Source organism: Rattus norvegicus, chromosome 6, assembly GCF_021556685.1.
Source record: "Rattus norvegicus strain SHRSP/BbbUtx chromosome 6, alternate assembly SHRSP_T2T, whole genome shotgun sequence".
Taxonomy (NCBI): domain Eukaryota; kingdom Metazoa; phylum Chordata; class Mammalia; order Rodentia; family Muridae; genus Rattus; species Rattus norvegicus.
In genome coordinates, this window is record NC_141539.1 from 54733388 (window position 1) to 54755189 (window position 21802).

Sequence of the window (21802 nt, forward strand, 5' to 3'; positions counted from 1 at the left end):
AAAAGATACAAGCTGTCATCTTGCTAATGTCTTTGTATGTTGAATTCTTACAGCTCTCTACTCAAGGAGATGCAAGCCAGGTGATTGGGCCTCTCACTGAAGGACAGAAGAGAAATGTGGGTGTGGTGAACTCCCTGTTTAAGCTGCACCAGTCAGTAACAAAGGTGACCTTTTTCTTTATTTTACCAAGTATTCAGAAGGCCTGAAGGAAACTGCACCTCTAAGCCACATAATGGTAGCACCTGGGAGGCTGAGGCAGAAGCATTGGGAGGCCATCCGAGCTCCTTAACAAGACTCATTCAACAAGCAAAGCAGAAGAGAAAAGAGTAACCACAAAAACAAAAATCAAAGTGTGGTCTTCACATGAATTTTCAAGTGCTATATTATACTTTGGGTGATTTTTAAAAATTCTTTTATCAATTTGACCTTCTAAAATACATATTTTATACATTAAATGAAAGATATTCTCAAGAGTTAGCAGGAAAGTTCAAAGAAATAAAATGACAAGAAACCTTCCATGTCCTTTAGTCATTTCTGCAAGGCACCAGGGGCCACTCTTTATTAATATTTATATTGATTTGTAGAAATGGAAACATCTGATCTTACTGTTTTAAATATTGTGAAAACAATAGTCAGCCTAAATAAAAACGAATGTTTTTAAAGAAATTAGTAAATATAGTGCTCTTCTGACCTTTATCTTATCATTAAAATTGAATGCCTAATGCCTCCCCTGTAATGCCTGTTTTATATATTAAAGTAGTTTTCAGTAAGTTAGTTCTAAGGCAGGTATGAGATATTATTACTATAAAGCAATGATAATATGCTAATTATTTTCTGGGAAGTTTTGTTAATGTTCCAGTCAAAATTAGTGTCTACAAAAATAAATGCCTTAAGCAAAATTGTAATTACATTGAAACTCTGTTGTAGGTGGTTGCCAGTCAGAGCTCATTCTCAGCAGCAGCTGAGCAAACTATAATGTCAGCCCTAAAGGTAAGGACATGTAAACTTGGTTTATGTCTGTATCAAAGTGGTTTTAATGTTTTTTTGGCTAAATAGAAGATTGTTCTCAGAATAATTCAGAATATGCTCAAAGTTGTTCATTGTTGATTATTCTGGAGAAGAGAATGTGTTTGTATTTTCTGGACAAATGGGCTCTGTTGTTCTCTGTAGAGTGTTTGACTGTAAGCAGGTGCTGTTCTCTGTAGAGTGTTTGACTTGAAGCAGTTGCATTATGGAGAGGTTTTGTACTGTTCCTGTGTCTCGTAGCAGATCTTACCAACATCGCAAAGCAGAGGTTCTTCAGCAATAGACTTGTCCCTAAGTGATGTTTAACAATATTGGAGACATTTGAGGTGGCCCTTAACTCAAGGTAGAGTTACTACAGACATCGAGTGAATGGAGGTCTTCACTAAGTACTTTGTAATATAAAGCACAGTCACCCCACAATCTAGATCCAGTCCCAAATGTCGGAAATGCCAATGTTTAGAAATCTTATTTCAAAATACATATGTATATGTTTCTCGCCACAGTGACTCATTACCTCATAATAGTAATTGATGCCCTATTAACAGAGACACTGAAACCAAGCAACCTGTGCCCGCATCTCAGCTCCTTGCCTTAATTACCCGATTGATAAAATGTTACAGTACACCCTTGTGAGATAACAAATATAAACTGTTTAGATCATAAACACAGAGTTTAAAAGATGAAGGGGACATGGAGGCCTACAAATAAATGCTGGACAAATGCATCCAGGGATTTGTTGAAGGAAGGCTGGAGGTTGGGGGACAGACATTAAACAAAAGGGGGGAGATTTGGAAACCAAATTTTGTCTAAAGTTTCTGGGCTGGTGCCAAACAGGTAGTAGAGCAGTGACATGTATTCGTGTGTACAGAGATCAGATGACACGTTTATGAGTGCAGAGGTCAGATGACACGTTCATGTGTGCAGAGATCTGATGTCATGTTCATGTGTGCAGAGATCTGATGTCATGTTCGTGTGTGCAGAGATCAGATGACACGTTTGTGAGTGCAGAGATCAGATGACACGTTTGTGAGTGCAGAGGTCTGATGACAACGTTTGTGAGTGCAGAGGTTTGATGTCACATTCATGTGTGCAGAGATCTGATGTCACGTTCGTGTGTGCAGAGGTCAGATGACACATTCATGTGTGCAGAGATCAGATGACACGTTCATGTGTGCAGAGGTCAGATGACACGTTCATGTGTGCAGAGATCAGATGACACGTTCATGTGTGCAGAGGTCTGATGACACGTTTGTGAGTGCAGAGGTTTGATGTCACGTTCATGTGTGCAGATCTGATGACACGTTTGTGTGTGCAGATCTGATGTGTTGAGGATAAGAGGGGAGTTGCACGTTTCTCTGTCCTCTTTTCTCCCGGTGTGCTTCTCTCATTACTAAACATGATGGAAGCTGCCATAGTGAAGTAGTTGTTTTTAGGACAAGTTTCCCAGATCATGGATTATCATAGATAAAATTGAACCACTAAGACAAACCTGAAGACTCTGCAACTCTTGGATGCCAGCAGGGAAGAGCGGGTCATCATCTCTGTGTCCCACATTGTCCTGTCTTCTCATGAGAGCTAGCTAACATGTACCAAGCACAGAGCCCTTTCATTCCAACAGCCATGGGGTGCGGGGCATTAATCACTCTGGCAAAGTTATTCTGGTCCATCTTGGTGAGTTTGTCTCATTGTAGATAGTGACAGTCTTGCTTGAGTTACATATGGGAATGTGGTGTCACTTCTCTTTTATTTTGTGGGTTTGATGTTCTCTCAGGGAATATTGCAGATTGTTGAGGCTCTGATATTTTTATAATCATGGCTATTTTAGGAAAGTTCTTTTAAAATGTATTATAGACTTTGACGGTCTGTAAAGAGCATATGGAATGTACCACGATCTCCTTCTGTTTCCTTTGGTAATTATTAATTCACGCTTATCTTTAATATGATGGCATTCCCCAAAATGCTTTCTGTTCCCAGTGTTTCTGATTGTCCTAAATCGAAAACTCATCCAGCTATAAAGGTCATAGATGACCTTTGCCAAATTAAACAAATTGTCTATTTCTAATTTCCTGAAAATTTTAAATTAGCAATAGTATTGTTCTTTTCTTAAACAATTGATATCATAGTACAGTTTTGTCCCTTTTATTTTGTTAATAAGATACATGACAGTAATTTACTCTAAATCTCCTGCAAAACCCTTGTCTTGATGTATTGCCCTTGTTATATATTCCTGTGTTTGGTTTACTTGATTTTTGTTAAGAGTGCTTATGTCCCTATTCATAAAAGATATTGTTATATAATTTTCTTCACCATTACCTTCTTCTTTTACCAGTTTAGTATTGGTCTCAATAAGTTCCATTACTAAAGCCCTCTGAGCTGTGCTTTTTTATAGGAAGTTCATGAGTGCAGATTTGGCCATTTAATTGGTTTCTTTATTTACCTTGAAATGAGTTTTGATTTTGTGACTTGCCAGGTATCTGTCTATTCATCGAAGTCATCCAGTATATCAGCATAATGTCTAAGAGTCACTTAACTGTTCTTTAATATTGTAGGACTCTTGGTGATAGCCCCAACATTTTATATTGTTGATATCTTTTCTTTTTTAATAGTTATCTATTCAGGATTCTACAAACTTTTTATTTTTTTAAATAACCAAAGAAAAATAAAGAAGGAAGGAAAGAAGGAAGGAAGGAAAGGAAGGAAGGAAGGAAGGAAGGAAGGAAGGAAGGAAGGAAGGACGGATGGACGGACGGAACCAAGCAAGCCAGCATGCGAGCCATGAATTGCCCACAGAACCCAGAGAACAGTGTCAGGTCCCCTAGAACTGGAGTAACAGACTGTGTGCGCTGCCATGTGGATACTGGTAATCAAACCCAGGTTCTGTGGAAGAGCAGCCAGTGTTCTTAATCATTGAGCCATCTCTCCAGTCCCTCTACCTTATTTTTAAAGACAGAATCTCTCGCTGAACCTAAAGCTCATCCATTAGCTAGACTGGCTGGCCAGAGATGCCTAGAGATCCTCCCGTGCCTGGCCCCAGCCCTACAACTAGCAATGGACTTACAGACCACACCAAATAGCAAACTTTCCCTGGACAATGCAGATGCACTCAGGTCCTTGTGCTGTGTGAAGGTGTTTAAACCACAGAGCGTCTCCCTGCCCTCAACACTAATCTTTGACCGGTTTTGTTTTTTCCTTGTAACAGCCAGAATAAGCACTTAGACTTGTACAGTTTCCTTTGAAGCACCACAGTTTTGATCATTTCTCCTTTCATCTTTATTCTGCCTCAAGTGTTCCAAAATTTCAGTTTGTGATTTCTTCCTTCAATCATGAATTACTTAGAAGCTTTTTTTAATCTCCAGAGTTTTGTTGCCATATGTATTTTACTGATATCTCTCTCTCTCTCTCTCTCTCTCTCTCTCTCTCTCTCTCTCTCTCTCTCTCTCTCTCTCTTTCTTTCTACACTCCAGATTTTATTCCCCTCCTGGTCTTACCTTCCTCGAGGGTTCCACATCCCATACCTCCTCCCCCGCAACCCCCCCATGCCTCCTCCTGGACCTCTAAACTTCCTGGGGCTTCCAGTGTCTTGAGGATTAGGTGCATCTTCTCTGATTGAACCCAGATCTGGGAGTCCTCTGCTGTAATTGTGTTAGGGGCCTCATCTCAGCTGGTGTATGCTACCTGGTTAGTGATCCAGTGTCTAAGAGATCTCAGCTAGGATCAGAGGAGCTGGGGGAAGGGAAGGCTCACTCCAATCCCTAGGCGGGAGAAGGTGATGATAGAGCCCACCCCCCCACACCGTCCCACCCCCTTCCACAGACACACACATGCACCCCCACACACACACACACACACCACCACCACCACCACCAGCAGCCAGGAGGATTGTTTACCAGGTAGAGACTGAAGGTCTCTGGGAAAATCTGGAAGCCTTAATCAACTTTGACTTATTAATAGGCATCTCAGCCTTTTGTCCTGGATTAGAAATCTAATTCTAGCCTTTTTTGTTGTTCGTTAGGGAGCCATAATCTCTTCTATAGTTACTTCCTGCTGAAATTGGGGCCAGAAAGCAAGAAGGATGGTCAAAGGACAGGGTGCAGACAGCTTTGGAGACCTTTAGGATACAGATTCTCAAAGTACACCTGTAGAAGTCTGCAGTTAAAATCTGCCAGGACAGAGGTGAATCTTATAGCAGCAAACTTTGTTGTTTTGGAAATATTTTTTGCCAGAAATATTCTCATTGTAGTTAGTCTTGAATGTTTTTACTAAAATTAGGGACATGTTTTCTTTTAGCTCTTTAGACACATTGTTGGGTTGTTTTCTGTCCTCAGTCTTTATGTTGGTTCCCAGTTTGTGACTGTCTTCCTTTCTCAGCACCACTCTCAAGCTTCCCTCTGGGCCATTGGTTTTGATATACCCAGGCAGGCTTCTCTTCAGAATTATTCCACTTCAGCAGCTGATCTCCCCAAATCTATAAATTTATGCTTTTTGTGATTTGGGTGACAGTGGGGTTCTTTTCTTCTCTAAATAGATTTTGTGCCTCTTCCTTTCCTTATGGGGCTCTAGTTAGCGATAAGGCCTTGCACACCTGCTTCGGGTCTGGTTGTTTAGTGTTCTTTCTCTTCTCCTCCAGATGGTTTCCATCCAATGCATCACGGACTCACAAGCTTTCCTTTATTCATCTTTCCTGTTGAAGCCGTTCACTCCTTTTAAACTTCAGATAGTACTTTTGGTTATTGTTTCTTAAATTTTCTTTTGGTTTTTGTAGTTTTACTGGCCTCTGAAAATTCCATTTTATAATTTTTTTATTTCCTTTCTTTCCTTTTTCTTTATCTCACTGTGAATATCCCTCAGAATGCTGGAGTCTGGGCCATTTCAGGGCTGCCCTCTGTCTCCTTGAGGCTTGATCCACAACGTTATGACTACTGTTTGTTAAAACACCTAATTTCTAAATATTTCTTCTGGGATTACTGATGATTTTGCTTTAATAGGAAATTAATTTGGTCACAATCAAAGTATACACCATCATACTTACAGCTGACCAGATTTCAAATCTCAGTTCTTGCTTTTCTTTTCTCTTCCCTTCCCTTCCCTTCCCTTTGCTCCCACCCTCCTCCCTTCATCCCTCCTTCCTGTCTTCCTTCCTTCTTTCCTTCTTTCCTTCCTTTCTCCCCCCTTCCATTAGACTGTGAACATAGGACCTTATACTCGCTGTTCAAATGCTCCTCTTAACACTGAGCTCCATCCCTGGCTTGGCATTTTGGAAACACGATCTGGCTTTGTAACCTAAAAGGTCTTCAGATTTGTGGCAGTTCTTTGGCCTCCTCCTCCTGAATCTGAGATTATAAATTATACACCACCATCCAGATTTAGCTCACTTGTTTTCCTCTTAAGACAGTCTCATGCATCCCAGGTTGGCTTTCAGTTTTCTTCGTATCCAAGATAGCCTGCAGCTGCTAGTCCTCTTGCTGTCATCTACACAAGTTATGAGATTATACTTAGTAGTTCATGTCTTTAAATAGTATTCACAAGACATATTTAGTTTATTCTATATAAATGGGGCTTATGAGTCAGATGGAGATTAGTGCCAAATTCAAACATACAATTAGATATTCCCCTCCTCCCAGCCTTCACCTTCCCATAATTCCCTTCTCACACCATAGAAGTCGTGGTTTATCCAAGTCTTATTACTTGATTCCTTTGCAGTAGGGTTCAATCCCCATCATTGCAGAAAACATGTAGCACTCAAGAGGCGTAGACAGGAGTCTAAGGTCATTTTCAGTGATATAGGGAATTCAAAGCCAGTCTCTATCTCAAGGTAATATTGCTATAGTTTGTCTTCCAAAACTAATCTTCCCTGTAAAAGACACAGACAAACTAAACAAATAAAGGTATGGCAGTCAGTCTATCAAGTAAGCCAAAAGCAAGCTGGGCACAGTGGCTCTAATAGCTGATATAATAGACTTCAGGTCAAAATTAGTAGGAAAAGATAAAAGTCATACTATATTAATAAAAGGACAGTTCCTTGAAAAGATACAATAATTGTAAATACATATGCACCAGCTTCATTTGGGATTTTCAGCTTCATAACACAAATAATGGCCATAAAAGCTCAAATTGGTCTGTGTATAATAATCCTCCATCAGTAGATAGGTCAAGAAAAAACTCAACAGAAAAACATTAGAACCCAATTGTACTTAAGATCAAATAGACTTAACAGAAATCTGTGGGATATGTATCCACGAACTACAGAATCCACATTCTTCTTGGCAGCCCTTGCAAACCTCTCTAAAACATTCTCTATCTTAGGACACAGCAAGCAAGTCCTAAGTAATAGAAAATAACCCACATAGTTTCTTGAATCTTATCAGATAAAAATAGAGTAAAACTGGAGATCGGTATAAAAAGACACTACAGAAACTGTGCAAGAGTGTGGAGGTGAGCGGGAGAGTTGTGTCACTTTCTCCTTCTCTGACAGGGTTCACACAGCTTAGGGATACCTCACACTTGCTCAGTAAGATGACTTTGAACTCCTGATCCACCTGAATGTAACTCCCAATTGTTGGACTTATAAGTATGAACCACTGTTCTCAGCTGACCCTACTGTGTGGAATGACTAAGTGGGCTATTGACAAAATCAATGAGGAAAATTCAGAATTCATAAAATTAAACAAAAATGAAAGCCAGGTATAAGAACTTTTCAAATACAGAAAAGGCAGTTTTAAGAGAAGCATTTATAGTGTGAGTGCTGATTGAAAGCAGCTTAGTAAGTCATAAGTAACCTAGTGATGCACCTGAAGGTCTTATAAAAACAAGAATAGGTGAACAGTAGATAGTAGGTGAAAAAGGACAGAGCAGAGGTTAATAAAATGGAGACTAAGTAAACAATAGGAATAATTATAGAAGGAAGAAGTGGCTTTTTAAATACAGTATTGACAGATTCCTAGCTATACTGAGAGAAGACAAGAATGCATAGCATGAGATGAGAAAGGTAGCTATGTAAAGCATACCACTGAAGTGCAGAGTACCTTTAGAGAACCTCATCTCCTACAGTGAAGGAAAACAGAGAAGAAATTAATACATTTGTAGATGCATGTACTTACTGAAATCAGGTGAAAACAAACAGATCTATAATGGTCAACAAGAAGGAAGCAGTAATAATCTACCACCATAGAAGCTGCATCAGCAAACCTGTGAAGATCTCACACCGATGCCCCTCAAACATCCATAAAATAGAAACTGAAAACACTACCAAACTCATCCTGAGAAGAAATGAATTGATTAGACAGCTCTTAACAGAAGAACTAAATGTAGTCAGATGTTATCCCCTGTGAGGAGTGAGACAACGAGATGTGTGTGAAAATGACTAAAATTCAATATATATGTGTATGAAGTTAACAATGAATTAAAAGTCTGTAAATAACTGATGAATATATGAAAAATATTCAACATCCTTAGCCATCAGGAAAATGCAAATCCAGCCTGCATTAAATTCCATCCCATCCCAATCAAAACGGTCATCAGGAAGGGAATGACACCAGTGCTGATGAGGACTTAGGGAAAGAGGAACCCTCACACACTTACCGATGGGAATGTAAACTGTGGAAATCGCTATGCAGGTTCCTAAGGGAGCCCCAGAGGGACATGCACGTCCATAGCCATATCTGCACTGTTCACTGTCACCAAGGTGTGGAGCCAGCCTCCATGCTCAGCTGTAGAAGGAAGAGAAAGAAAATGCTGCCTTATTCAGCTGTAAGAACAATTTGTTATTTTCAGGAAAATGGGTGGAAGTAGAGATCGTCAGGCCGAGTAAAATAAGCCAGAATTGAGCAAACATTGCATTATTTTACCTTGTATTTAGACTTAGAGCCAAATATGTATACAATGTTCTGTGAAAGTAGAATTGGTCATATACAGTGAGGGCTCTAAAGGGGTGAGGGGGAGGATCAAGAGAAAGTAATGGAAGTGTAAGAAAGACACTGTTCAACATTTTCCTATATGTAAAATCTAGGTTTGGATTACATATGTGTGTGTTTAATATATAAATACATAAAGATAAGTAAATACATATGAGACTGTGCAGACTTTACATATTAGTGATTTCTTACAGTAAGGAAAGCAATCAAATCACTTCTCCCAAGAGGGAGTTCATACTTGATTTTTCTTCTTCATGCTCCCTTGTGTCTTTTATCCTCTGTCTTTTATATGAGTCTGCATGTCTGCCTGAAGGCTGTCTTGTGAATCTGTTTGTCGCTGTGTCTGTGTCTGCCATTTTGTGTGCCTGTCCCTGTGTGTGAACGATGTCTCTGTGTCTGTGTATGTCTGACCCTACATGTGCTTGTCTGCTGTTGTCTCTGTGTTTGTCTTCTCCATGTCTGTTAGTGGCATCTGTATCTCTCTGTGACAGAGAGCTTTAATCCGTATTAATCGAAGAGCATAGCAAATACCACATGGGGAAGGAAGAGAGAGTAGTTCATAGAAATCAAGTCCCTGGCTCCAGCTGACTCAGGCAGTAAACATCACTGTTTATCAACCAATAATCATAAATGGTTACTCTGACTTTATGGTAGATTTTAGGAAGTGGCTTTCGATTTCTGCATTTGCTGCTTTCAGCAGATGATTCACACGCATTGTCTGGGTCAAAGTGCATGGACGAGGAGCCCGCAGCTGTGCATTAGCTTAGGCACTACAGGTTGATTTTGTGGGAATCCCGGGCGAGTAAGATTGGCAGTCACATTGCTCTCATAAAGGCAGGCCGAGTACCAACAGACTAGCAGTCTGAAGTCTGAAGTGGCTTCAAGATGTATTCAAGGACCTCAGCTCTGGGTTCACACCCAACAAAAATGTCAATCTCTTAGAATGTAAGAGATTTTCAGAATATTGCTTTGCTACAGAGGTCCATTTGGGATCAGGAAAGGGAGCTGTGTAAATGAGGAATGAGAAAGGGAGGTAGAGGCTCAGAAACTGTTTCAAAAGAACATATGGTTTTTATTTTCTTCTGGGCATCACTTTCTTTTGTCCTGTCCCTACTGTAGTCCCCTGAGAGCGAGGCCATGAAACCTGGTAGACTCCCACTGCTGCCTGTTACCTTAGAGTTCTATAGCCCTGCTGCCTGTTACCTTAGAGCTCTATAGCTCTGCTGCCTGTTACCTTAGAGCTCTATAGCTCTGCTGCCTGTTACCTTAGAGCTCTATAGCTCTGCTGCCTGTTACCTTAGAGCTCTATAGCTCTGCTGCCTGTTACCTTAGAGCTCTATAGCTCTGCTGCCTGTTACCTTAGAGCTCTATAGCTCTGCTGCCTGTTACCTTAGAGCTCTATAGCTCTGCTGCCTGTTACCTTAGAGCTCTATAGCCCTGCTGCCTGTTCCCTTAGAGCTCTATAGCTCTGAGAAACTGTTACCTTAGAGCTCTATATCTCTGAGAAACAGCCTGAGCTGGGTCTCCTAAGCTCGAGTGTGTGTTCTTCTTTTTAGTTAGATGCTTATTCATATCCTAAGTAAAAACTCAGCCTTCTTGACATAGTCTTTACTTTTTTCTCCCACACTCTAGGGTTCCTTCAGTTTCTCTTCCCAGGTAGAGGGACAGCCATGGGGGTAGGCATATAAAGAGCCTCAGCTGCTGGACTTGGTCACCCATGACTTTGGACGGCCTTCTGAACTTGCCTGAGGTTCTCTGTGTAAATTATTTCATGAATGACATAAATTAGAGAGAGTAAAAGTCCTTGGAGAAATAACTTATTTCTAGGTAAACTTCTCTACTGTATAAAGTATACTAAATTAATGTCTTCTAATCCTCCTGGGCCACCTATTATTGTATCCTTTAAGTGGAATTTGACATTAATCTGTGCAGTTAGGCTCACTGACCCTGGGTTTCTCTCATGTCTCAAAAGCTGGTGACTACCAAATCTAATGAAAACAGCTTGGGAAGTCAGTACCTACATAATAGCCTAGCACATTTTCAATTAAGCATTTCTAATTCTTGTCCCTAACTGAATTTGTCTTTTTTTTTTTTTTTTGGTTCTTTTTTTTTTTTTTTTTTCCGGAGCTGGGGACCGAACCCAGGGCCTTGCGCTTCCTAGGTAAGCGCTCTACCACTGAGCTAAATCCCCAGCCCCGTCTTTTTTTTAATATCCTCAAATCAACTTGTGCTACTTAGTCATTAGTGTTACTAAATATTAAAACAACAAACATGCACATGCACTCTTAAATCACTTCAACTTTGCAAATCTAACTACAAAACCCTACTGACCCCATCTCCATCCTCGCTGTGTCTGATTGGTTCATTTGGCATCAGTATCCCCTGCAGGCTCATAATTGTTTTCCTTCTCTAGCCTAATCCCTTAGGCTACTATCCGATGTGATTGTTTTCTAAATTGAAATCTGGACTGTACTTTATTACTGGTCTCTCCAGCCCTTCCTCCTAACTCCTCACTTGTAGCAACCCACCAAGAGCACCCTCCAGCTGCTTCTCTCCTGTAGTCAGGCACTTACAGTCTCTGTTCTGTGACCTGTGCTTCCCCAGGTAGATCAGCATTCTCAGGCTCCTGTAGCTTTGACACGTGCTCCCAGTTTCATCCCTCTCTGCTTGTCAGAGATTCAGTTCAGACACCTTTCCCTCTTATTCATGTCTTCTCAGCATGCGATGGAGTCTCTGTGTGACCCCACTACACTCAGATGGGATATTTAATTTACTGTTGTGTTTCATCTGTATCACTAGTCTGCAGACCGGCTCACACACACTTGTGTGTATACGATACTTATTATCTGGACAGATGAAGGCCTACAGATGACATGTAACTATCCCTCTTATTCTTTTCTTATTGACTTCAACTATTTTGAGCCATGACCATCTGTCGTGTGATCTTAGTCACCACTGAAAGCATGGGTAGTGTACCTCCAGGTTTTGATTTGGGGTGTTTATAGGATTCTGGTCAGTATTTGCACATCAAAACCCAAACCCTTTAACTAAGGCCTAATCTCTTCCGCAGACTAACCAGTGGTTACAGAACATTTTTCCACTTATAGATCTCTGGTGCGTGGTCTAATCAGTAAGGTGTTTCGCAGATTCATTGTCATCTGCTGCTAGATGCTGTGACACATTCTTCCTCTCCTCTTAGTCTTTAAACCCTGCCAACTAATTCCTAGGAGCACAGCTACCTTTGGTGGAGAATCACTGCTGTGGAGTTCTCCACAGAAACCTACCTTGGGAATTGCCTAACTGTTCCACCCTGAAGGAGTCACCAGTGGTTTTGCTCTATTCACTCTGGTGAAAAAAAATTATGGGATATCTTAGTTAGGGTTTTACTGCTGTGAACAGAAACCATGACCAAGGCAACTCTTACAAGGATGACATTGGGGCTGGCTTACAGGTTCAGAGGTTCAGTCCATTATCATCAAGGTGGGAGCATGACTGGAGGTGCTGAGAGCCCCACCTCTTGTTCCAAAGAGCTAGCAGAAGACAGACTTCCAGGCAGCTAGGACAAGGGAATCAAGGCCCACCCCCACAGTGACACACCTACTCCAACAAGGCCACACCTCCTAATAGTGCCCCCTCCCTGGGCCAAGCATGTGACCCATCACATAAGGCTTCAGTTTTTAAGAAATTGACTTTTTTGAGAAACAGCAACAAAAAAAGTGCCGGCTTGCTTTCTCAATTTGTGAATGGCCTGTGTCTGCTCCCTGACTGATTGACTTTCTCATAGGCTCATTTAACCATTACACGTTTTGACTGAGTAAGATGATTGAAGAAGTTGGGAATTTTCAGTGCTGTAGTCCTAGTATTTTAAGCTTTGCTGCCTTGGTTAGGGTGAGAAACACACTTCTCGTAGTTAAACTATGTATAGTCTGACTCGGATAGGATATGAAAACTGTTAGTCAAAATGTTTCTCACTTCATTTCCTCAGATTTCTTTGTGTCAGTTTCTCTAATTTTGCTTCTCTTTTCTGTTTTCTCTTTGTCAGACAATTCATGATCTTATGGGAAATGCCATCCAGCCCTTGCTGACGTCCGTGGCAGATGCAATCGAGGCCATCATCATCACCGTGCATCAGGAAGATTTTTCTGGGTAAAGCATGTCCTCAGAACTGTTACTCGTCCTCACTGCCTTGATTTTTCATTCCCCATCCCTTCTACTCTCCAAGCTCCCTGCCAGCCAGGCCTCACTCTTATGATGGCAATGGCTCCTCGCCTCCTTCTCTTCCACTGTGATTGTTATTACCACATTTTCTTTGTTCTGGGTCCCATGTCTCTCCCTCTCTGCTTATTGAGACGGTGGCTGGTTAGTGCCATCTTCCTCTTCCTGTTTTCCCTCTTCCTCACAGATGTTCTTCTTTACCTGTGTGATTCCGTGGCACAGGCATGACATTCCTCTTGACGATTCTTCTGACTTCTGCCTGGCTTTGAGAGCAAGCTCTCTGTCAGTCCTTCCTCAGTTTCTCATCATGTTTAATGTAAGGAAAATCCTGTCTAATGAGAGTTGTGGAAAGGGAAGGAGGCAGCAAGAGAAGAGCCCTGGATCTTTCTCTGCAGGAGCCGCAGCCATTCCCACCCTGTGGGTTTCTACCCCTTTGGGAGCCCTTTCACAGGGGTCACCCGAGATCATTGGAAAACAGATATTTACACTACAATTGATAACAGCACCAAATTACAGTTATGAAGTAGCAATGAAAATGATTCTATGCTTGGAAGTCACCATAACTGTATTAAAGGGTCCCAGCATTAGGGAAGTTGAAATCCACTACTTTAGGGAAAGTCAGTGCATACAAATCTGGTAACATGAAAGTGCACCAATTCTCACTCCTTCATTTAAACAACAACAAAAAAATTGACTAAAGCAAAAACTGGTTATGGTGATGAGTGCTTGAAATACTAGCAACTAGATGGTAGAGAGGGGCTGATCACTGGGGCTCACTGGTCAAGCCAATTACCACACTTGGCAAGCTCCAAGCCAATGAGGAGGCTGTCTCAAAAACCAGCTGAGGTTGACCTCTGACCTCCACACATGCAAATATGTACCTGCACACAAACTCAGACCCGTGCGGACATGCACACATGGTAGGCATCTGAAGAATGACATCCAAGGTTATCCTCTGTGTTTGTGTAACAAGCACCTGCACACATGTTCACCTGAGGGTGCACCTGTATACACACACACACACACACACACACACACACACACACACAAACACACACACAAAATTCACAAGTCAAATTCAACAAGTCTTTTTTTTTTAAGATTTATTTATTATATATAATACACTGTAGCTGTCTTCAGACACACCAGAAGAGGGCATCAGATCCAATTACAGATGGTTGTGAGCCACCATGTGGTTGCTGGGATTTGAACTCAGGACCTCTGGGAGAGCAGTCAGTGCTCTTAACCACTGAGCCATCTCTCCAGCCCTCAACAAGTCTTAAAATAGTTAAAATGTCTGTGCTACCAAAGAATCTATAGATTAATTCTAGTCACTATTAGAACTCCAATGTGTTTTCTCATAGAAATAAAAAGAAACAAATCCTAAAATTCAAAGCCCTGGGTAGCTATAGCAACCTAAGGATAAAGAGCCAAAGACATCACACTTCCTGATTTAAATCTGTCCCTCAAAGTAATTGAGGGATAGAGAGATGGCTCAGTTGGTAAAGCATTTGCTGCTCAAGCATGAACTTAACCCCCAGAGCCCCTGTGAAAGCCTGAATGCTGCATGGCTGTAATCCCAGCAGTAGGATTGGAGGTGGAGAGAGGAGAATCCCTGGAAGTTCACAAACAAGGTAGCCTGACATTCACCTCCCACAAGAGATCTTGTCTCAAACAAAGATAGGTGGAAGGTGAGGACCAACACACACAGGTGTCCTCAGATCTCCATCTACACTGGCACTCACCTGCGCTCACACAAACATGCATGATATACATACAGGACTAAACAAAATAAACGTAAAGATAGTTTAAGAGTTGTAGTTAGTGAATCTTAGTAAGTTACTGGCATTACAAAAAGAAGAGAAAATATTGTCCAGTGGAATAGTATAGAGAGCCCAGAAATGAGCTGATGACTTTTAGTAAAGGTGCCAAGAACAAAGTGGGAAGGTCTGTCTCGCAGTGCAGTGCTGAGAACACAGGGCCTTGAACCTCCTCAGATACATTAATACTGCACAGTGTATGAAACCATGCAAGTACGAGAGCAACATGGAGGAAAGCCCAGACACTTGTCTGGATAGGTGTCCTCTTTAATCCTAAAAGCTCAGGCAGCAAAAGGAAAAGCAGGTAAATAGGATTGCCCCAACTCAAAATCCTCTGCACATTGGAGGAGACCACTGAGAGGAAATAGTGTGCGGATGGGGAGAAACAGTGCTCAAGCAAAGCAGGTGGTAAGGGATTGGTCCCAAAGCTGTAAAAATAAATAAATCAAGCAAGCGAGTGAGCCAGGTGTGGTGTGGGTACAAAATGAAAGGAATCCCTACTAATTGCCACAACACAGATGACCCTGGAAGACATACTATGTAAAAAATAAGCCAGACACAGAGACCAAACATGTTTTCATTTATGTGCAGAACCTAAGACGGTAACAACAGGCAGTGATTTCTAGGGCTTGGCATTTGGGGTAATGCATTGATGTCGGTCAAATGGTATAATGTTATAGACAGATAAAAGGAATAAATATGAATTTAACATGATGGATGTATTCATTAGATACTTTTTATCTTTCTACATTGTATACAGTGTCACTGTGTATGGCACAATCATGTGTTTACTGTTTGTCCAGTAAACAAATGGGTATGAGAATATTTATTTTTGCACTCAGCTCTCTCTGCTGGTCCCTGAATAAAAATAGGTCATGTAGTGACCTGGGTCTGGTGAGGGCAAACCAATTGCTGTGCTTGCCGTCAGGAGCCACGGCTCTCTGCTCAGGTCGTACACACCACCCTGCCAAGACACTGCGCCTGCGCATACTGGACCATGCTCTAATGGGCATCTCCTTATTACAGGACAGCTTTTCTCACGTCGGGATAAAGTCTTTTCCCAGTGGAATGAACTCCTACTTTCCCTAGTCCTGTCTGCTTCAGGAAGTACAAGACCTTGCTTTAAGGACCATCAAGTTCACATTGCCCTCTTAGAGAATTTTAGTCCTGCCTGATGCTCTTCTCTAGACCATGTCCATTTCCTCTTCGTCACTCTCGGGATTTGGAACCGTTTCCCTGCTTTTTGGGGAAAAAATGAGCATTATGTAGTCAATGATCTCATCTATTAGCTAGAATCAGGTGATTGCTAATTTTGGTATAACTCCTCCTCTCTATAAATATTTCATATTCTTTGAATATATTCTTTAAAGGGCAGTTGTAAACATTTATAAGCTATAAATAGTATATCATGAAGCACAGCTGGTATCGTCCACTGTTCCAAATTAAAGCCTTTCCAAGCCTCATCTGGAGGGTAAAAATTGCATACAGCATATTGTTACACAACCAGTCCCTCTGTCACAGTGCTGCTGTTGGACCGATGTGATCAACTACAAGAGCAGAGGCTGCCGCCAAGCATTTCCTGCCCTTGCAAAGTGTAAAATGTCATTTCAGAATCTATCATTGACACATTCACTTAACAGGCAAAACACAGGAGTGGATGGAGAGCTGGGGGCTGCGTCAAACCTTGAAAGGCCAGAGTGTGATTCATCTCAGACATATAGCTGCGTTTTATTCTTAATAATCTTTTGAGTAAAAATATGCTAAAATTTCTTAATTAATCCTCAGAGGATCTAAATGCAAATTTAAGAATACAATTTAATCATTGTTTTATTCTCGTTAATACTTAACAAAACAAAACAAAAAATGGTGCTTTTATATCACTAAGAGGAAAAAATATTGCACAGGATTGAAATAGTAACCAGGGGCAAAAAAAAAGCATCTAAGACTGTAGCTTTGTGCATTGGTGCTAAAAAAATTTTTCCCCTTTTATAGGTCCTTAACTAGCTCAGGAAAGCCGGATGTTCCTTGTTCCCTGTACATGAAAGAGCTACAAGGCTTCATTGCCAGAGTTATGAATGACTACTTCAAGCACTTTGAATGCTTGGATTTTGTTTTTGACAACACTGAAGCTATTGCCCAAAGAGCCATTGAACTTTTTATCCGCAATGCCAGTCTCATAAGACCCCTTGGTGAAGGTGGGAAACTGCGACTTGCTGCCGATTTTGCACAGGTAAATTGATTCATTGCTTCAAGGGAGCTAATGTTTGAGCCTCACTGTTATCTATTAAGTAAAGAATACCTAACATCAGTATCTTAACTATTCATAGAGCAAAAGAGAACAGAAAAATAACTAATCCACTGCATAAACGAGTTTTAAAATACTGTACCAAATATTATTTTTGTTTTTCTTTTTAACAAAATTTAATTGTTCAAGATTAAGGCAAAGTATCTTATGTCACAATAAAGCAACACCTTGTATTATTTCTATTTTCTCATCTCCAAAAGCCAATAATAATAATTGGTATACTTTGTGTACAGTGAGATGACACTGTAACAGCAAGAAAGGGGCAGCATGTTATCCTGAAAGGAGGAAGAACCCTAGCCCATCAGTGAGCTTATAGTGAGCATCTCTATTCCAGGGCTGTGTTCAAGTTCAGTGAGAGATGGGCAGGGTGCCTGATTATTTGGGTTCTCCACTAAGTACAATACTGTTTTGTCCTTGTGACTAGCCTTAAAATTACTCCAAGCTACCTGAGTTTTTCCCTTTTACCCCTTCAGTAATCAGAGTCAGAGAAAACAAGCCCTAAGCACCCAGTTTCTTTAGAAGATTCAGAAGCAGATGATTCTCTTTTGACTCCATTTCTTAAACTCTCAAAGCTGGTAGCTTTACTAATCTAAGTAGTTGTTCATGTGAGTCTTCATAGCAGTCTGCCAGATCCTCCTTGGACAGAAAGATAATTACTAACATCAGTACTGAGTCCCCATGTGTCTGGGAGCGTGTCCTGGCGTCCTGCTCAGGATGATGGCTGTCAGGTACTCCTACCCTGTAGTACATGTACAACCCAAACCTGGCTTTCGAAAGCCCCTTTGTTTATAATTGATCACCATGCAGTTATTTTCATTCCCCCAGTGAGCTCTGTGAAACTGCTAGGCCACACAAAATGAGCCTTCCTGTGGAAAACGTGCCTTTAATAGGTAAATGTGAGAAAAGAAATTAAATGCTCCTATTAAAATGGCTTAACCTTCTCCATTTTTGTCACCTTCCTTCTGTCTGTGAGTAATGACTTATGGAAGCAGTTGTGTCTGTGTGTCCAAGGACCTGTCTTACTCCTTAAAAATATCTGTGATAGGCCTGTCTGTGGTGCCCTCTCCTCCAGAGTTCTGTTTGTCTTTTCTCTCCCTCCGCTCTCCTGGGCTCCCTCCCCCACCAGCTCATTTGCATTCTTCTCCAGCTGGTTCCTGAGTCACTTTCCTGGAGGCAGCACTTCAAGTCCAATTAGAGTGGCTGCTGAACAGGAAAGAGATGGCCACAATGAGTGCTGTAGGAGAGAGGCTTGCTTAGTTTAATGATGTGTTCTCTTGAAAGATGGCAAGTGTTGTCCTTTAAGGCCCTCCATTGCAGCTAACCCTGCCTCCCCATGCACAACCTCCAGAGGTGGGGTGAGCACTCACCTTCCCCAAACTGAAGAGCTCAGAATTGTGTCTGTGTCCCTCCAACCCCCCCACCCCCCGCCCCTTTTTAAGACATCTTACCTTCTGAAATCATTTCCTCCTTAGGATAAGTAAAACTCTGTTACTTATGACTGACAGATTCTTCTGTTTAGAGAATGTTTTCTGTGTGCTGAGTGGACCTTCTAGCCATGCAGTAGGTCTTAGTTGCAGAGGTTCAGCCCCTGCACCTTCCCTTGGTTTGCTACTCCACAGTGTGTCCCAGTTTACCAAGATCCTATCATTCCTCTTACCTGGCTCAGATCCTGTGAGCCATGGGTGCAGAAAAGGCATGTTGAAGCAGGGGGTTTGTGATCAATAGTATTAGCAGACATTGCCAAGGTATTAGATCAGAATCAGTACTCCATTTTTTTAATTAAAATCTGAACTAGGGCTTTGATTTCACTAGATCAAAACTGTAATTATGTGTGAACTTCAGATTTCAAGAGTCCTGTTTGGTTGGAAGTGTTTTGTCTGGATTAGTCAAAACTCTTAAATAACATTTCTCTGAAATGTGTATGCTTCACAGGCATCAGCTGGGGACTAGAATCTTTTAACTGGCTCATTCCTGAAAGGTCTGTCCATTTGTAATCACAGTTAAACAAGGCCGCTGAGGCTACTGGAATCCAGAGCACACAGTTCTCGTGGCTTTGGAAAGGTTCTTGTGATGAAAGTCCCTGGGGTTGGCCGAAAGCAAAGCTCAAGAAAAGACCAAAAGAAGGAATTTGGGAAGATTTTGACATAAAGTTTCGACATAAAGACGAATAAGTGAAACATTGTAAGAATTCTTTCACCAACCCTAGCCTCCTCAGGGGCACCTGTGCACAGAAAAGGCAGTTGCAGGCTGCCATCTGGAGGGCTCTTAGTGAGGGAAGTGCCCAGCATTCAGTCCCCTAAGAATTAGGTCATGAGCATGAGGTGGCTTCCTACAGGTAATTAATTTCCTGCTGTGACCACATTGCCTCTTTGCCTACACTAATCACACAGCAGTTCAAAAAGCCCTGAGCTTGTCCAAGCCCACAGGGTTCTGCTGCTTCCCACTCACTGCAGACATGCCCACAGCCTCTGCTGGAGCACCGTCCCCCTGCACCTCACTCACCTCTCTTTCTTCCTCTGAGGGAAAGGACAGATACTGAAGCTGGGATTAAATTCTTCAGTGGTACTCCTCGAATTTCTATTCATACATTTTTCTGGTGCCCTTTAAGTATACATTTTTATCTTTCCCACATTGCCCCAAAAGTGTGAACTAGAAAAGAAAGCAAACCTCTTAGGTTGGTTCTGATTCCTCTTGCCTTTTTCACTCTTGACTGTTGTCAGGGCAAGAATGCCCTGAAACATGTAATGGGCCCAGGAGCTAACCAAATGCCTGGTGGGTACTGAACAGCAGCCAGACGGGGCAGCAGCCCAGGTGCCTACCACTGAGTGTCCGTCTGGAACTCTGCAGACGCCTCTAGCGGAACACTCCCTCTTTAAGCATGGACTTCAGTGTTTAAAGGGAAATGATTTCTTCAGTCTCCTGGGGGTTATTTTAGATTAAAAATTTATCTGAAACATTTAGCCTTTTGAAATCTTTCTGTGTCATCATGGAGTTCACAATCATTTGAGGTGATAATCTTTCATGCAGGAACTTTTCCATAGCTATTTAATTGTTTTAACATTTAGTCTTACTCCAGGCCTAGGTCAAAGGTTGTTTGGTTTGATCTTTACAGATAATGAATCACAAGGGTAAGGGGAAGAAGAAAAAATGGCCAAAATATGTCATAGAAACTACAGCACAAAATATGTGTGTGGAAACCATTATATGCATCCTGCAGTTATTGGTGGGACAGAATAGCAAATCAGAAGCATGTGCCATTTACATACTTACCTGTGTTCAGTGCAAAGTAACTGCCCCATTCTGAAGGAGAAACCAGAACTCCCAGGCATGAGAGTAAACTAGTGAGGGCTCAAAGAACAGCCCGTTGGCCCTGACTTCCAGGTTTGAGAACAGCTCTGTTCTTTTCTTGTCAGCAAGAATACTGGCTTTTTCTTCTTTAAATTTTTATTTCGTTAGCCTTCATATTTTAGAGTTTTCTAACCATGCAGGATTTTCCCCTGAAGACATGGAGTATTTATTCTGAGTGTTTGGTGGTTGTTTTGAGTCTTCTGTACCAGAAGAGCAACACTGACCTAACACCAAAGCATCCAGGAGAGGAGGCCACCCTGCACTGCTCACTGCAGGTTTCCCATTGCCTAAGAAGTCTGTGAACTTCTGTCTGTGTATTGTGCTCATTTCAGCAATACAACTAATATTCAGCAGAACCATAAAGCCATTGGGCGTGGATGTTTGTGTGTACATGTACACATTTATACATGGTTTGTGATGGCATGGATGTTTGTGTGTACATGTACACATTTATACATGGTTTGTGGTCTTACTGAAGTTACATTTTTTAAAAGTCTCTTTCACCAAATATGAGAATTCTTGAAAGAAAGACAATCTACTTCCAACTGTCTACCTCATCCTCACATATAATTTGGTACCTGTCTGTGAGTAGGGAGTAGAACTTTCTTCACAAAGGAGTGACTGATTAAGGGTCTGTGGTCCCCATTGGCAAGGAGTGTTGAGCAGTGTTTCATAGGGTGCTGATCCCATGACTGTTTGTTCCCTGTGTGTTTCTTGAATAAAGATACTGTACTATCAGGGAATAATTTGCCCTTGGCCATTTTCTAATCTGGTCTTCACATGGAGCACATTCTTCGTCAGCTTGGAGGCTCAGTTTCCCTCTGAATACCACATACTGCAAATAACTCATGAGCACATGGTGGATAAAGAAGCAGGAGCCAGTTATGTCGAGTAGGATCTCCAGTCAAAGGAGGGAATAAACAGAAGCAAACCCAACACTTGTAATTTCTTGCAAGGGGACAGAATAATTTCATAGTTTAAATGATAAAATAATTAAATACTGATAATTTCAGGTTTTTAAAGGCCAATTTTGTTTCTATTTATGTTTGAGCATTTGCCTTCATGTATGTATATGCTGTCTGTGTGCTCACGGAACACAGAAGGCGGCACCAGATCCCTGGAAATGGAGTTAGAAGCATTTGTGAGCCACCTTGTGGGTGCTGAGAGCTCAGCCCGCT

General features: G+C 41.5%; 1 protein-coding gene across 4 annotated transcripts in view; it reads left to right on the forward strand.

Annotated features, from left to right (window-relative positions):
* The window catches only part of Cog5 (component of oligomeric golgi complex 5), a 310546-nt gene that overhangs the window by 237089 nt on the left and 51655 nt on the right, over positions 1-21802 (forward strand). For all 4 annotated transcript variants that reach the window (XM_087553191.1, XM_087553193.1, XM_087553190.1 and 1 more), the window contains 4 exon segments: positions 54-164; positions 928-990; positions 12979-13082; positions 16964-17201. In XM_087553191.1, the coding sequence (XP_087409317.1) occupies positions 54-164; positions 928-990; positions 12979-13082; positions 16964-17201 (516 nt within the window).